The sequence below is a fragment of the Marmota marmota genome, unplaced genomic scaffold (assembly GCF_001458135.2).
Source record: "Marmota marmota marmota unplaced genomic scaffold, marMar, whole genome shotgun sequence".
Lineage (NCBI taxonomy): Eukaryota > Metazoa > Chordata > Mammalia > Rodentia > Sciuridae > Marmota > Marmota marmota.
Window position 1 is genome coordinate 6,486,658 of NW_026000249.1, and position 16,619 is coordinate 6,503,276.

Consider the following 16,619-nt stretch of genomic DNA (forward strand, 5'->3'; position numbering starts at 1 on the left):
CTGGGGATGTGGCTCAGTGGTCGAGTACCCCTAAGTTCAATCCCCAGTATCCCCCCCACAAAAAAAAGGAAGCAAAGGAATATGACATAGTATTTAGGATTGGGGTGTCATTTTCAGGGTGGGCTGGGGAGCTACATACCCAGGGGCCGTTGTAGGCACTGTGAGCTGAACCTGCACTGCCACTCACAGTCCATGGGAAGATGACTTTTCACCTTTATTATTCAAGAGCAGTGATTTTCCTACAGAAATTTCAGCAAAGTTGTTTTTAATATCCGTAAGCTTAATGCTGGTGAAGATGCTAGAGGTTTTGATAGACCACAAGATGGCACTCTTGCCATTGAAATTGTGACTCAGCATCATTTCCTTCTTCAGTAAAAGCTGTACAGAAAGGTCAGTGAGGCTGCCATCTTAGTGTTGATTTAACCTTGAAATAGATTCATTTGCCTCAAACCTAAAATTGCAGCAATTCTTCTCGCTCATAGAGTGCTACTTTTATCGAGTTCTAAATTCTGATGATCATTTCAGTACAATAGTCTGTGGGTATTCTTTTAGAAGAATAACTCAGTGTTGGTTCCTAAAACATCAGTTTTTTTTAAAAAAAAATAAAAGAATGAAGAGATAACTTGGTGTGGTGCTGCACATCTGTCATTCCGGCTACTCAGGAGGTTAAGGCAGAAACATTGCAAGTTCCAAGCCAGCCTGGCCAACTTACCTGCCCTGAAATAAAAATTTTAAAAAAGACTTGCAATCCTCCTGCCTCAGCCTCTATAGAATTGCTGGTATTACAGGTATGTGCCACTGTGCCTGGTGGAATTTGGGGCAATTTAATATCTCTGACAGCTCAGGTAATTTTTTTATAAAGCTTAGATAATAAAGCTGAACAGGATAATAAAATGTCATTGTAAAAATTAAGTATATCTAATGCCCTCCTCCCCCCAAAAAAAGATTAAGATCATTTTTTCTGACCAATCTAAATTTGCTTACTTTCCCATTGCAATTGGAAAAGAAATGAGGCTAGGAATGTTGCGTGGCATGAAACAATTTAAATAAGATAACTACAGTTTGTGACATTTTGGGGTGGGGGATTACTGGGGATCTAACCTAGGGCTTCACACATTGGGCAGGTGCTCTACAGCTGAGCTACATCCCCAGCCCCCCGTATGTGGCTTTTTGAAGAGTATATAGCCCTCACTATGATTCTCCAAGCCATAATGGTAAGGTTTTTTGCTATACTTCCTAAACATCAAGTCTTTGTTAATTTTAGCTGGAGGAAAGCAGGAATGTTCAGAAGCAAATGAAGATTCTGCAGAAGAAGCAAGCCCAGATCGTGAAAGAGAAAGTTCACTTGCAGAGTGAACACAGCAAGGCTATCTTGGCAAGAAGCAAACTGGAGTCTCTTTGCAGGGAACTTCAGCGTCACAATAAGACCTTAAAGGTTAGTTGGTTCATTTTCCTGTCTTTCAGGAGGGACTTAATTCTGCTGGTTTTATAATCACATTGTACCTATTTGAAATAAGTCCAGGTTTCTGCTTGGAGATAGAAATACTACCTTCCTTCTGCTTTGCTTGGACTGATGCCATGTGTGAGGTCAGTCAAATACCCCTTTCTGCAGCAGCTCCCCAAGGCCCTAGGCATAGGAGCACACAAAAAAATGGACTTTCCACTGGGGGCCTTGGCGCACGCCTGTAATCCCAGTGGCTTGGGAGGCTGAGGCAGGAGGATCCCAAGGTCAAAGCCAGCCTCAGCAACTTATCAAGGCCCTAAACAACTCAAGAGACCCTGTCTCTAAATAAAATACAAAAAAGGGCTGGGGATATGGCTCAGTGGTTAAGTGCCCCTGGGTTCAATCCTCAGTACCAAAAAAAAAAAAAAAAAGAAAGAAAGAGGATCTTCTGATGTGGGAGTCATTGATTTCTTCTTTGCTTTCAAACCCCTGGATTTAGATCTTAATTAAGATAAGTGGTATCTTTTTCTCTACAACATATCATTTTGAAGCTGGGCACGGTGGTGTTTGCCTGTAACCTCAGTGACCTGGGAGGCTGAAGCAGGAGAATGGTGAGTTGGGGTCAGCCTCAGCAACTTAGCAAGACCTTGTCTCAAAATAAAGTTAAAATGGGGGCTGTGGCTCAGTGGTAGAGGGTCGCTGGGCTTAGTCTCCAGTACAAAAAGAACAAAAGCATTTTGGTAACTGTTTAGGCATGTAAAGGTCTTTGACACTTGTATCCTACCAAGAGTTGAAAGTAAGCTATTATTTATTTTATTTTATTTTATTTTTTGCAGTGTGAGGGATTGAACCCAGGGCCTTGGGCATGATAGACAAGTGCTCTACCTCTGAACCATAACCCCAGTTCTAAAGAAGTCTTTATTTTTAATTTTTTGTGTTCATTATAGTTTTACATAATAACAGGATTCATTGTGATGTATTTATACATGTACAGTTTACAGTTTGGTCTATTTCATTCCTTCTTACCCCTCTCCTCTCCCCTCCTCCTTCCCCAGATCCCCTTCTTCTCATCTACTAGTCTCTTTGCTGTTTTGATGAGGTCCCTTTTCTTTTTTCTCGCTAGCTTTCACACACAAAGTTATAACTCTTGGCTTTCCGAGTCTGGCTAATCTCACTTAGCATAATATTCTCTGCTTTCATCCATTTTCCTGCAAATAACATCATTTCATTCTTTATAGCTGTGTATATGTACTACATTTTCTTTATTCAGTCTTCTGTTGATGGGCACCTAGTTTGGTTCCATAATTTAGCTATTGTAAATTGTGCTGCTGTAAACACAGGATGCATGTAATGTTATAGTATGCTGACTTTAATTCAGATTTAGGGTAAATACTGAGGAGTGGTATAATTGGGTCATATGATGACACCATGCCTAGTATTTTGAGGAACATCCATACTGGTTATAGTCCATAGTGGTTATACTAATTTATAAATTATACTAATTTATAATCCACCAGCAGTGTATAAATGTTCTTTTCCCTTGCATCTTCACCAGCATTTATTTGTATTATTTTTGGGGAGAGGGTACCAGACATTGAACCCAGGGGCACTAAACTACTGAGCCACACCCTGAGCCCTTTTTATATTTTATATTTTTACATTGGAACAGGGTCTCACTAAGTTGCTTAGGGCCTTGCTAAGTTGCTGAAGCTGGCTGTGAACTTGCGATCCTCCTGCTTCAGCATCCCTAGCTGCTGGGATTACAGGTATAGACCACCGCACCTGGCGATTATTTGTATTCTTGTTGATTGTCATTCTACTGGTGTGAGATTAAACCTTAGTGTAGTTTTGTTTGCATTTCCCTCATTCCTAGAGAGATCAAACATTTTTCATTTATTTGTTGGCCATTTGAATTTCTTTTGAGAAATGTTGATTTGGTTCATTTGCCCATTTATTGATTGGGCTTTTTTTTATTTGCTTTAACTTTTGTGTAGGTGGAGTAGTGGGGATTGAATCCAGGGATGCTTTACCATTGAGCTGTATACCCCCGCCCCCCACCTTTTTGAGACAGGGTCTTGCTTAGTTGCTAATGGTGGGCTCAAACTTGTGATCCTCCTGCCTCCTAAGCTACCACGCTCAACTTGAGTTCTTTATATGTTCTGGATATTAATCCTTTTAGAAGAGTCCTGGCAAAGATGTTTTTTCCATTCTCTAGGCTTTCTCTTCACATTTTTCTTTTTTTCTTTTTTTTTTTTTTGCTGATGGTTGAGATTGAACCCAGGGCCCTGCACACTCTACCACTGCGCCCCATCTCCAGCCCAATAAGTAATCTTTTTTTTGAGTTTTTTAATATTTGTTTTTTAGTTTTTGGTGGACACAACATCTTTATTTTATTTTTATGTGGTGCTGAGGATCGAACCCAGCACCCCGCGTATGCCAGGCGAGCACGCTACTGCTTAAGCCACATCCCCAGCCCAATAAGTAATCTTTTAAAAATATTCCATTTGTCCTTTTAACTCCTCCAGAAGTAGAATGTGTGACCCAGTGAGTAAGCTACAAGAGGAGGTCTTATCTCCAGGTTGATGTACGATGATGCCCTAAATACCCAGTGAGGCAGGAGAAGCTCTTCTCTTATATTTTGTCACAGTGGATTTTTGATGTTATATTGTACTTATAACAGGACAGATTTGAATCTCATGTTACCATTTACTTTGTGAAATTATCTTGCCCTGTTTTTTATGGGGGGGGTAGTGGGGATTTAGAACCCAGGGTGCTTAACCACTGAGCCATGTCCCCAGCCCTTTTTTACATTTTATTTAGAGACAGGGTCTCGATAAGTTGCTTTAGGGCTTTGCTAAGTTGCTGAGGCTGGTTTTGAACTTGTGATCTTCCTGCCTCAGCCTCTCAAGCTGCTGGGATTTCAGGCATGCTCCACTGTGCCCAGTGTATCTTGCTTTTAAATGAGAATCTTCTGGTCATAAGTAAGGGGGTGGACTTGTAGCTCAGTAGCAACATTTCAGAGAAGCAAAAATGAAGCCACATCAGCAGCTTTTTGTGAGTATTTTATCTATAAGTCTATTAACAGAAATTATTTTGAATACTAAGGAGGAAAATATGCAGCAGGCACGAGAGGAAGAAGAACGACGTAAAGAAGCAACGGCACATTTCCAGATTACTTTAAATGAAATCCAGGCCCAGCTGGAACAACATGACATACACAATGCCAAACTCCGCCAGGAGAACATCGAACTGGGAGAGAAGCTGAAGAAGCTCATTGAGCAGTACGCATTGAGGGAAGAGGTAAAAGGCACACTTGGTTTATTTAGACAGCTTGTCACAAATATCACCATTCACAACTACAGCAAAACTACTGTCACAGAATGTTTTACGACTTATAGTGGAAGTTATTTATTTACTAGTAAAAGATCAGGCATTATTCAGCCTGGAGGATTAATTGGGATTACTCAATACCCAGAAGCCCATGGATTTGGTGATTTTTTTTTTAAGGAAACATTAGATACTACTTATCTTCCACATAATACTGAAAGATGGCAATTTTCACATAAAGATGATTTTCCTTATCCAAATGAATAATGAATAAATATTTGACCCCCTAAATGGCCTGTATCCCAGATAGTTGTGATATTCTGTATACTGTCTGTATGTGGTCCCATGTTTCAGAAATTTTTTTAAAAAATTATTTATTTATTTGTATGTGGTGCTGAGAATTGAACCTAGTGCCTCATGTATGCTAGGTGAGCACTCTACCCCTGAGCCACAATCCCAGCCCCACATTTCAGATTTTTTATTTTTTAAGTCGTGGTCTTGCTATGTTGGCTTGGCTGATCTTGAACTCCCAGGCTCAAGTGATCCTCCTGCCTTAGCCTCCCAACTAGGTGGGACTACAGGCCTGCACCACCATGTCCAGTTTCAGATTTTTAAAAAAAGTTCTAGGTTGTTTTTTTGTGTTTTTTTGAGATTGAACCCAAGTCCTTGCATATACTAGGGAAGTACTCTTCTACTAAGTTATCCCCCAAGCCCTTTATTTTACTTTTTTATTTTTGGTGCTAGGATCTACCCAGGGCTTTGTGCATGCTAAGCAGGTACTTTACCATTGATCTCTATCTCCAGCCTCATGATTTTTTTTAATGAGGGTTTTTATATATATAAGTAGTTGGACACAATATACCTTTATTTATTTTTATGTGGTGCTGAGGATCAAACCTAGTGCCTCACACATGGTAGGCGAGAGCTCTACCCCCAGCCCCTAAATGAGGGTTTTTATACTGTTTGGGAGAAAAAGGGAACCTACTTCTAAGCCCTCACACATACATTCATTGAAGTAATGTTTACTGGAATGATCCAGGCTATAGAACTTGCTCATTGACTTCCACTTAAGACATTTGCAGTCATTTTATGTTAGTCTAGAAGTTCATGGTGGTAGCCAGATTAGTTCATGGTGCATTCTGTGCTTTTAAAATTAGTAAAATGATGTGCCTTTATATGTTATATCCTTTACACAAATAAATTCAAATAGCTGATTCAGATTGAAAAAATAAAGATTGTGTTACCTCTGTTACTTTTTCCAGTCTTGATCTACATTTCATATTAATTTATAGTTTTACTTCAGCCTTTCAAAAACTGTTAGTTGTGGAATTGGACATGGTGCCACACACTTGTTATCCCAGCGACTCAGAAGGCAGAAGGATCACAAGTTCGAGGCCAGCCTTGGCTACTTTATCTAAAATAAAACAAATAGGGCTAGGGATGTAGCTCAGCAGTAAAGTACCCCTGAGTTCAAATCCCAGTACCAAATGAAACAAAACAAAAAATCTCACAAAAACTTGTTAGTTTTGTTAAAAGATTTTATTATTATTTTCATTGTTTTGCCATATTAGGGATTGAACCCAGGGCTTTGCACATGCTAAGCAAGCACTCTGACACTAAAGCTATGTCCCCATCTCATTTTTTAAAAACATATATATTTTTAACTGTTGATGGATATTTATTTATTTATTTATATGTGGTCCTGAGATTTGAACCCAGTGCCCGACAACGCTCTACCACTGAGCAACAATCCCAGGCCCCCATTTTATTTTTGACAGGGCCTCACTTATTTGACCAGGCTAGTGTTTAACATGTGATCTTCCTGCCTCATCCTCCCTCATATCTGGGATTACAGGCAGGCACTACCACATCTGACAAAAAGATTTTCATTTTGATCATTCTCACCAAATTTTACTTTTTAAAAAATATACTCTTATGGAAAATTGAAAACTTTAAAAGACAGAATATATTACCTGGCTTGAGCATATGGAACTACTCTCCTATGTTGTTCTGAAGCAAATCTAAATTGTCTTACCATTATTTGTAGCTCATTTTGTGTGTGTGACTACTAGGGATCAGCCCCAGGGAGGGTCTTGTGATGCCGAGCAGGCACTCTGCCACTCAGCTACATCCTCAACCTTAGGATTCTTTTTAAGCATAACCACAATATTGTTTTGTTTTGTTTTGGTACCAGGGATTGAACTCAGGGGCACCATTGAGCCACATTCCCAGCCCTATTTTGTATTTTATTTAGAGACAGAGTCTCACTGAGTTGCCGAGTACCTTGCCATTGCAGAGGCTGGCTTTGAACTCACGATCCTCCTGCCTCAGCCTCCTGAGCCACTGGGATTATAGGCATGTACCACCACGCCTGGCCACAATATTATTTTCACAACTAAAAAATTATCAGTCATTTAATATGATATATTTAGTCACTGTTCAGAGTTTTCTGCTTATTTTTTTATTATTCCCCCAAAATTATTTGAATCAAGATCTAAATAATGTCCATCTATTTCACTGGCTCATATGTCTCAAGTTTCTAAAATATCTTTTTTATTTATGTATTGTGTTTATTGAAGATAATTTTTTTTGGTCTGAGAGGTTAAATTTTCTCTTGCTGAATGCCATGATATATTTTAAATGAATTTTTTGTTGTTTAATATGTCAGTCTTGTAGAAAATTTTAAAATCACATGTTTAAATTATATTTTATGTCTTATTTATTTTGAATATTATCAGATGCTTCCTTTGCTCGGGATATAATTAATAGTGGTTAAATCATTTGTAGGTGATGATAAATCATCTTCTGTGCTCTTCTCATTACTTAGGCTGCCTTACTACCAACTAGCATTTCCTCTCTCGCATAGAGTATTACAACTGAAAGAGTACTATTTTTGATGACTTTGTTGTAGATAGATGATATTAAGTGACAGTTCTGTTTGGAAATGCTAATGAGCTTGAACCAAATGTCTAATATGTTTTGGGCACCAACGTGTTATATGATTCACCATTGCAGTTACTGTCACAGCTATGCAAGATGATCATGGTTATCTTGAATCTCAGATGTGGGTAAATTCAGAGGAATAGGAATTTGCCCAGGGCCACACATCACCCAGACTTTGACCTTGACCAGATTTCTCAGCCTCCAGCTGAGAAATCTGGCAAAACTTAATGGATATAAAAAAGGAATTATGTGCATGATGTATAGATTTAGTAGTTTGATCTCCTTATCTGTCTTTGTCTTGATGCAGTCCAAGTTTTATTTTCAGGGTTGGGCAGAACAGGAAGTACAAAGGTGGTGATGGGGATGGCCCAGGTCCCACAGGGCTGGCTACGGGGCAGCGCTTCTGTAGGTGAGGGACCATTTGCAAGGTATGTTGAGCAGTGCTTCTTCAAGCACAGGGACTGAAAGTCCTCTATGGTCATATGAGGAAGGAAGACAGCAGGGTGTTGTAACTGGTGGTACAGGTCCTCCTCATTGTGTTCATTTCTTCATGAAGTGATAGAAGGAATTTTACTTTTCCTGTAGCATATTGATAAAGTATTCAAACATAAGGAACTGCAACAACAGCTTGTGGACGCCAAACTTCAGCAAACAACACAGCTGATAAAAGAAGCTGATGAAAAGCATCAGAGAGAGAGAGAGTTTGTAAGTTCTGTTTCTTAAAAAAACTCATTGCCAAAATTGTAACCAAAGCCATTTAAAACATTTATACTTAACAATGCATTTAATGTTGTACTTGGGCCATGCTAGTTGTTTTTTTTTTTTCTTCTAGAAATTTTGTGTGTGTGTGTGTGGTTACTGTGGTTCTAACCCAGGGCTTCACACATGCTAGGCAAGAGCTGTACCACTGAGCCACATCTCCAGCCCTTTTTATTTTTTATTTTGAGCAAAGATCTCACTAAGTTGCTGAGGTTGGCCTCCAACTTGTGATTCTCTTGCCTCAACCTTCCAAGTAGGTGGGATTACAAGCATCTGCTTTCTTTTTCACTTTTTATACCAAAAACATACTAGAGAGATCAGACTAAGTTATTGGAAAGACCTGTACTTGTTTGATTTTTCTGTACTTAAAATATTTATTTCATTTCTTTTTTTAAATTTTTTAAAAAAATTTTTTAGTTGTAGGTGGACACAATATCTTTATTTTTATTTTTATGTGGTGCTGAGGATTGAACCCAGGGCCTCACACATGCCAGATGAGCACTCTACCACCTGAGCCACACCCCCAGCCCCTTTATTTCATTTCTTATCAGGTTTAAGAATTGTGGTAATGTTTAACACATGAAAATTTGTAATTTTATTGAAATCAAACAGGTCTTCTGTCTACAGTCACATTTTGTTTTTAAATAAGCAGTTTGAATCTAGAGAAACCATTTGTTTACTTACTCATCCAAAAATTTTAAATAAGATTTTAGTAGTATAGACCTGGCATTATTCTGAGTGTATGTTCACATTATTGTAGCCTGTCAATACTTATATTGAGTATGGTGGCATTTCATTGGGTATATTGATCATATGCAAATTCAATAAAATGTGCTTATCAAAAAAGTAATAAATGTGGACTGTGCATTCAGCATTCACTCAAGTAGCCCAGGCTCCAAAGGTAAGTGTGTTATGAAGACCTTTCTCTAGTGGCCCTCATGACATTAAGTACGGAATGCTGAGCACAAGTCTAGGGTTCACAGACACATTTTTAACATGGCTTGGTTTTTCCACGTTAATTGACAATAGTATAGCCAATTCTATGTTGAAGATGTTTATCGTTTCCAAAGTTGGAGTGTAAAATTTTACACATATTATAAGTATGTGCTGTCTGTTTGATTCAATAGGACTTTTCAAGGCTTCTTTGACATTTTACTTCACTGAATTTTACACTGAGCACTATATAATTGTCTTAAAATCTCAAGTATAGAAATTAAAGGTCCTGTTCTTTTCTCCCCTGTATATTAAAAATATGCTTAGAAACCAGGTCTCAGATTTCTTTTTTGTACTCTACACTCTTTTATCAGATCTCATCTGTCCTCTTGGAATTAGGTGGGCTTTCTTAATCTTGAGAATAATGTTGAGAACTCCTAATTGTGTTTTCTGCTAATATTAGATGTAATTATTTTCACCTAAAACAAAAGGGTTTTTTTATAATATTTTTTTAGTTGTAGATGGACACAGTATCTTTATTTTTATTTATTTTTTATGTGGTGCTGAGGATCAAACCCAGTCTCTATCACATGCTAGGCAAGTGCTCCACCACTGAGCCCCAGCCCCTAAAACAAAGTTTAACCTGGAGTTTTGTAAATCTTTTCAGGCCTCCAGGGTACTTTTTCTTTCTTTCTTTCTTTCTTTTGGTACTGGGGATTGAACTAAGGGGCACTCGGCCACTGAGGCACAGCCCCAGCTCTATTTTGTGTTTTATTTAGAGATAGGGTCTCACTGAGTAGTTCAGCGCCTTGTTGTTGCTAAGACTGGCTTTGAACTTGTGATCCTCTTGCCTCAGCTTCCCAAGCTGCTGGGATTACAGGCATATGCCACCATGCCTGGCTTGAGGTACTTTTTCTACTCATACAGTAAAAGATAACAAGTGGAATAAATGGAAGATATAGGTAAATGGCAACTGATTGAACAAAATGTTCCTTGTTGGTTTGTACTAATATGTGAGAACAAGGATGAGACCTGCCTGACCAGTATAGTCATTTGTAATTATATTTGTAGTTACTATTAGTGTTTTGCCAGAATGTTTCTGTTTTCTAGTTATTAAAAGAAGCAACAGAATCGAGGCACAAATATGAACAAATGAAACAGCAAGAAGTACAACTGAAACAGCAGGTAACTTGACAGCAGGGGATAGGATTTCTAAGAAAAATCTGTGGTTTGTTTCATACATACCTTGAATCTCCTCTAAGATCATTTGCTTGTTCCTAGCCAGAGCTACCAAAACTGAGGAAGAGGTCACATGTCCTTGAAACTTTCCTCCTCACTTAGGATTACCAGGATCATCTCTAGTACTAAGGACTTACCTGGTTTTAGTCCTGAAAACCCATGTCTCATTACCTCCTGACCTATACCCACTATCTCAGGTCAACTGGTATGGCTGGCCACCCTATCTTGTGTCCCCTTTCCAAGATCCCAGATACTTGTCTCCCTTTCTCAGTCTGTTCCCATGTGTGTCCTTCTAATTTCCCACTAAAGAAATATTGATAAATTTCCATATTTTACTTTTTTTGTATCAAGTTGAATTATAAAATGTCAACTTCATAGACTTTAATCTTTTTGTGCAGTGAGCATGTATGCTGTTTTACAAACCACTTCTAACCACGTAGTTCCCTCCCAGGTAGTCTTACAGTGGTGGTTTTAATCAGGGCCCTTCTTCCTTTTTCAGTCCAGACCCTGTAAATGTGTTCTATTATAAACTCTATGTGGTTGTCTTGTGGCATCAGAGTAGCAGATGCCATCTCCTTACCCCAAGAAGAGGAATAAGTAAGGCTTTCTGTGTCTTCATAGACAGTTGAAATTAGGTATATCTATAATTCACCCCTTTTCTGTTAACTGGATTATATTCTGTTGAAAAAAGTATTGTTTATTATATAGATTTCTTTGATGTAACACTCTAGTACTAAAATACACTGATCATTAAAACTGGGATAAGTCCATGACCGTCTCTTTTAGGTGGTATTTTTCTTTATTTTTCTTTGGGAACATTTTATAATGTTGGTGGCATTAACTTCCTCTAAATTTTTTGAGGGGAGTGCCATGGATTGAATGCAGGGGTGCTTAACCACTGAGTTATATCCCCAGACCTTTTTTTCATTTTTTAATTTTGAAGCATGGTCTCATCAAGCTGCTTAGGGCCCCACTAAAAGTTGATGAGGTTAGCCTCAAACTTGGTGATCCTCCTGTTCAGCTTCCTGAGTCACTAGGTTTATAGATATGGGCCACTGCACCTAGCAAGCTAACATTTTTTGGGGGAGGGGTTCCAGGGATTGAGCCCAGAGGCACTCAACCAGTGAGCCATATCCCCAGCCCTATTTTGTATTTTATTTAGAGACAGGGTCTGAGTTGCTTAGCGTCTTGCCATGCTGAGGCTGGCTTGGAACTCACGATCCTCCTGTCTAAGCCTCCCAAGCTGCTGGGATTACAGGTGTGTGCCACTGTGCCCGGCAAGCTAACATATTTTAAGAGTAAAAATTCAAGAGGTGTCAGATACAAGTCTTTAGAACATTTCGTTCTCAGTTATGATCATGCCAGAATGCTGCCAGGAGATTGGAACCCCTTATTTACCAACCCTATCCTTTTAGTTGTCTGTAAATTGAGCCAAGAAGTAACGTAGAGAAAAGGTATGGCTTCCGAAGATGTTCTTGAATTTAGGAGTCACAGATATTGAGTCACCTGAGGGCCCCTTCACTAAGGCCATAGGCCAGCTCTGATTCTTTTATAGTCACCAGTATAGCCTCTGTTGTCTGTGATCTGTGTTTCGAAGTCCTCTTTCCCAATTGTTATTTTCTTTTGCCATCCTTCTTTTTCATTTTTCTTTTTGCTACTTAAATATAACTGTCCTTCCCACGTCTGTCTTTCTGTTCTTACCATGTCATCTCACGACATTTGCTGAAGACACTCAGTCTTGTTGCTGTGCTTTGGCCCACTGTTTTGGAATCTAGCCATGTAAGCCCAGGTGTGACGGTAGTTGCCGTTTATTCACTGTTCACTGTGGGCCAGCATTGCACTCTAGGTTGGAACAGCCATTACCTGGATGTTCCACTTTAAATCATGGGCCATACTGCTTTGAATCTCCTTCAAGGCCAGTACTGCTCCTTAGCAAGAGAACCACTGTTATTTGTGACTCCAGGTCTCAGTGTTTGCTTCTTTTACCTCTGCTCTGCATTCCATTCCTTCCTCTCCTCCTGGGCCCAGGGACTTGCCTTTTTACAGGCCTGCCTGGTTTGCTTGTCTTCCTCTTGGAGCTTTAGCCATACTAGAACCAAGTTTTCAAAGTCTGCTGCTGCCTCCCACATCCAGCAGCTCCTGCTTCCAAGTGCTTCCCGTGTGGCCCACCCTACCTGGCAACTGTGGGTGTGCTGGGTTCCGTCATATTCTACTGCCTGCCCCCCACATCCTGTGAGTTGGTGCTCTTTGGTATTCCTAATACAGTGCTGCTTATGAGATTTCTTGGCCTCTGATGAACTTTTTGATTTCTCTGCTTTTCTTATGTGTATTTTGTGATCTTCATTAAAACACTATTCCTCTGGGTCTGTTTCCTCATCCTGAAAATGATGCATTGACATTAGACAGTCTTGAGTTCTCTTCTGGTCTATAGTAAGTCCTTCAGTGCACCCTTGAGGCCTCGCCCAGGCCTCTTCCACATGAGGTTTTCCTTCTCTTTCTGACTTTTGCTGTGTACCTTTCCTTCCCGTAGCTCTGGATGCTTATTCTAGGGGGAGAAAAAGGTGACTGCATTTTATATTCTGCTTCCTTGCTTTTTCTCAGCTTGAATACAAATTCTTTGAAGGTAGGAGTTAAAGAAAAAAATTGGTGTTTCAATCTTGGGTTTCTTTTTCTCTTAACTGTACTCCAACCAAACCAATTCTTGGACTTTTGTTGCATTTTCCTGCATGCGTTCAGGAAAGAGAGATCCTTGAGAGCAAGCTACAAACTATGCAGGTGGTATTCTAAGAGAAGACTCTTTTCTCAAAAACAGTTTTCAAATGTCAGAAGAGGAGGATTCATAAAGCATTACAGGTGTATGAAATTTATAGCTATATGACATTCTTTAGGTTTTATCATTGATGGGATGGAGGTAGTAAATGTTTCTGTATTTTAAACAAATTATAATAATGTCAACACAATTTCTTGAGTTTTAATGCATTTCTGAGAGTTGTTAGAGCTTTAGCTGTCTATGTCTAGTACCCAAGGATTGGCTGTGCATTTATTCACATGTAACAAGTAACTTGACATTTAACCACATAGTTTTAGAAGTTTGAGGATTTGTATTTTTTACCTAGGACCATATTTACCTGATTTTATTTTATTTTTCTGTAGCTTTCTCTTTATATGGATAAGTTTGAAGAATTCCAGACTACTATGGCAAAAAGCAATGAACTGTTTACAACCTTCAGACAGGAAATGGAAAAGGTATTTGTATATTTTTAGTAGACTGTTACATCAAATGGAATTTATATGAGCTCTTTGAAGCATGAGTACTACTACTTGGGTGGGTTTGTGTTATTATGGTACTCTCTTTTGGCGGGGGGGCGGGGGTACTGGGGATTGAACTCGGGGACACTCAACCATTGAGCCACATCCCCAGCCCTATTTTGTATTTTATTTAAAGACAGGGTCTCACTGAGTTGCTTTGGGCCTCCCCAAATTGTTGAGGCAGGCTTTGAACTCCCAATCTTCCTCTCTCAGCCTCCCAAGCTGCTGGCATTACAGGTGTGTGCCACCATGCCCGGCGGTACTCTTTTCATTTTATTTTATTTTTCCTGATATTCCAGTGGCATATTTGGTCATTTTGCACTCAGTGGTACTCCAAGAAGCTAATGATCTCTCCACTCTTGGAATTCTTGGTTACAATGAATTTCTCTATTAATACAATTTGTCATTAGAAATAAGGGGGGATCTTTGTTTTTATCACTTGAGAGGATTGCTCCCAGGTCCTTGCGGAAAGTTCTGTCCTTAGAAATTAGACATCTGTGCCCAGAAAAGAAATTATGTATTTTGGTTTGTTGAGAATTCACTCACTCTCACACACACACACACACACACACACACACACACACACACACACGTCTTTCTATTTTAAGCTTCTTTTTTTGTCTTAACTTTAATTCTTTCTCTGATCAAACAAATTCTTTGGCTTCTATTGCATTGTCCTGCCTGCATTAAGGAAAGAGAGACCCTTGATATCAAACTAAGGATTAGTATATTTAAATAACTATGTCCATATCCCTACATCCTCATTTTGGCAAGTTTCCCTTAAATTGGGAGGGTTTTTTGTTATTTTTCTTTTTTAAGGTATGGTTTGCCATGTAGCCCAGGCTAGCTTTGAATTCCTGAACTGAAAACAGTCCTGCTGCCTCCACCTTCTGGGTAGCTGGTGCTACCAGTGCACACTACCATACTTGGCTAAATTTGGGGGGTTTTAATTTTTTAAATTTTTGTGATGCTGTGGATTGAACCCAGGGCCTCGCAAATGCTATGCAAGTGCTCTACCACTGAGTTACATCTCCAACCCCTACATTGGGGGATTTTTAAAAATATTTAGAAGTACAGTGATACACGGCACTTTGTAAGCATTCAACAGATGCTAGTCATGAGGATTATTGGATCTTACGTTGGGGTTGAGTGGGTGTGCTCTGGCTTAATGTTCCTGTTGCATCATGTAATGTGTAACTGTGGACAAGTTGACCCTTTGCCTTTCTATTCCTTCACTTTTAAAAAAATGGTTAAAAAAATAATACTGTCCTTCATAAAATAGAATATCTTAGACAGTGTTTGGCATTAACATGTGCTTAGTAACCCTGAGCTTAACGGTGCTCACATTACCATCTTGAGATATTTTTAGACCTAGCAATCTGGAGAATTCCATGAGCACATGAGTTCTGCCTGCCAGTCCTTTCAGTTGATGCTCTAATTGAGGGAGACCTGTCAGGCAAAGTGAAAGTATTTTTTGGGCTGTAACACGTGTTCACTCTTGAGGTGGAACAGAGTTCAAGATAGAGACTCCCCAAATTTGCTATCCTTCTGGAGAATACTCTGGCAGTGTTAGTGGCTATAGGGAATCCTGTGAGTCAGTGCTTAACCCAGATCTTCCATGAGCTCTTTCCATGGCCTTTGTCCCAGTTTGCCTTGTGTTACTGTTTTGTGGGTCATGACCTAAGGCATAGCACACTGGCTCTGTCTTATCCTTGTTTCCCTTAACAACACCTGGCTTAGTGCCCTTACTTGGATTGGAGCTGGTGTGCAGTCAGTAGTAGGTAAAGGAATATTGAGAATGTGGCTGATTAACAGGAAAAGATTTTCATTCTCTATTTCTGAATATCAAGTTCTTGTAGCAGAGGTTTAAGAATATTCCTCTAATTTTTGGACCCAATTTATCTTTAGCAAAATCTGAGGTAAAACAGTCTTGTAAGATGTGAGGATGAATTACTTTGGTTTTTGCTGGAATCTTACCTAAATTGTGCTGGGTATAGTTCTAAAGTGATGTGATGTTGTATATGTTGTATATTATAGCAGAGCACCAATACTTAAACCTCTTGTGGGGCTGAAAAATCTATGTCCTTCTAAGAATCTGAGAAATTGATTTAAAGGCAGGAAACCCACAAACATGGACTCCCCCACCACACACAAATATCTTAGGGAAAAAGAAGTCATGTCTCTTGCTCTCCTGAAGTGGATTGGAAGTTGTACTGAACTGAGAGTTCAAAGCATGGTGCTCAACAACTTCCTCAGTTTGCTGTTGCCTCTGAAATTTAGGAGATTACGTTTGTTTTTCTCATATGAAACCCCCACTTTGTTTCCATCCTAGGAGCTTCTGAGGTCAGCTCTGCTACTGACAGCTATTTCTATAAAGGCACACACAGCTGTCTGCTGGGCAAGGCAGATGCAGTGATGGGGGAGGGAGCAGTATTAAAACATTTCTTGTGTGACAAGGAGTAGATATAAGAAATGGAATTTAGAATTTAAATTTGCAATTGTGTTGATTCACAGATGACAAAGAAAATTAAAAAACTGGAAAAAGAAACAATAATATGGCGTACCAAATGGGAAAACAATAATAAAGCACTTCTGCAAATGGCTGAAGAGGTGAGGTGGTTTCCTATGACTAAGGTGTTGTTGTTTTTTTTTTTTTTTTTTTTTT

General features: G+C 39.2%; 1 protein-coding gene across 1 annotated transcript in view; it reads left to right on the plus strand.

Moving 5' to 3' along the window:
- Txlng (taxilin gamma) overlaps nt 1–16,619 on the plus strand; it is a 54,829-nt gene that overhangs the window by 33,340 nt on the left and 4,870 nt on the right. The window contains exons 3-9 of the mRNA XM_048796372.1: nt 190–274; nt 1,265–1,435; nt 4,550–4,744; nt 8,300–8,419; nt 10,517–10,591; nt 13,799–13,891; nt 16,469–16,564. Of these exons, the coding sequence (XP_048652329.1) occupies nt 190–274; nt 1,265–1,435; nt 4,550–4,744; nt 8,300–8,419; nt 10,517–10,591; nt 13,799–13,891; nt 16,469–16,564 (835 nt within the window). The remainder of the gene's footprint in view (nt 1–189; nt 275–1,264; nt 1,436–4,549; nt 4,745–8,299; nt 8,420–10,516; nt 10,592–13,798; nt 13,892–16,468; nt 16,565–16,619) is intronic.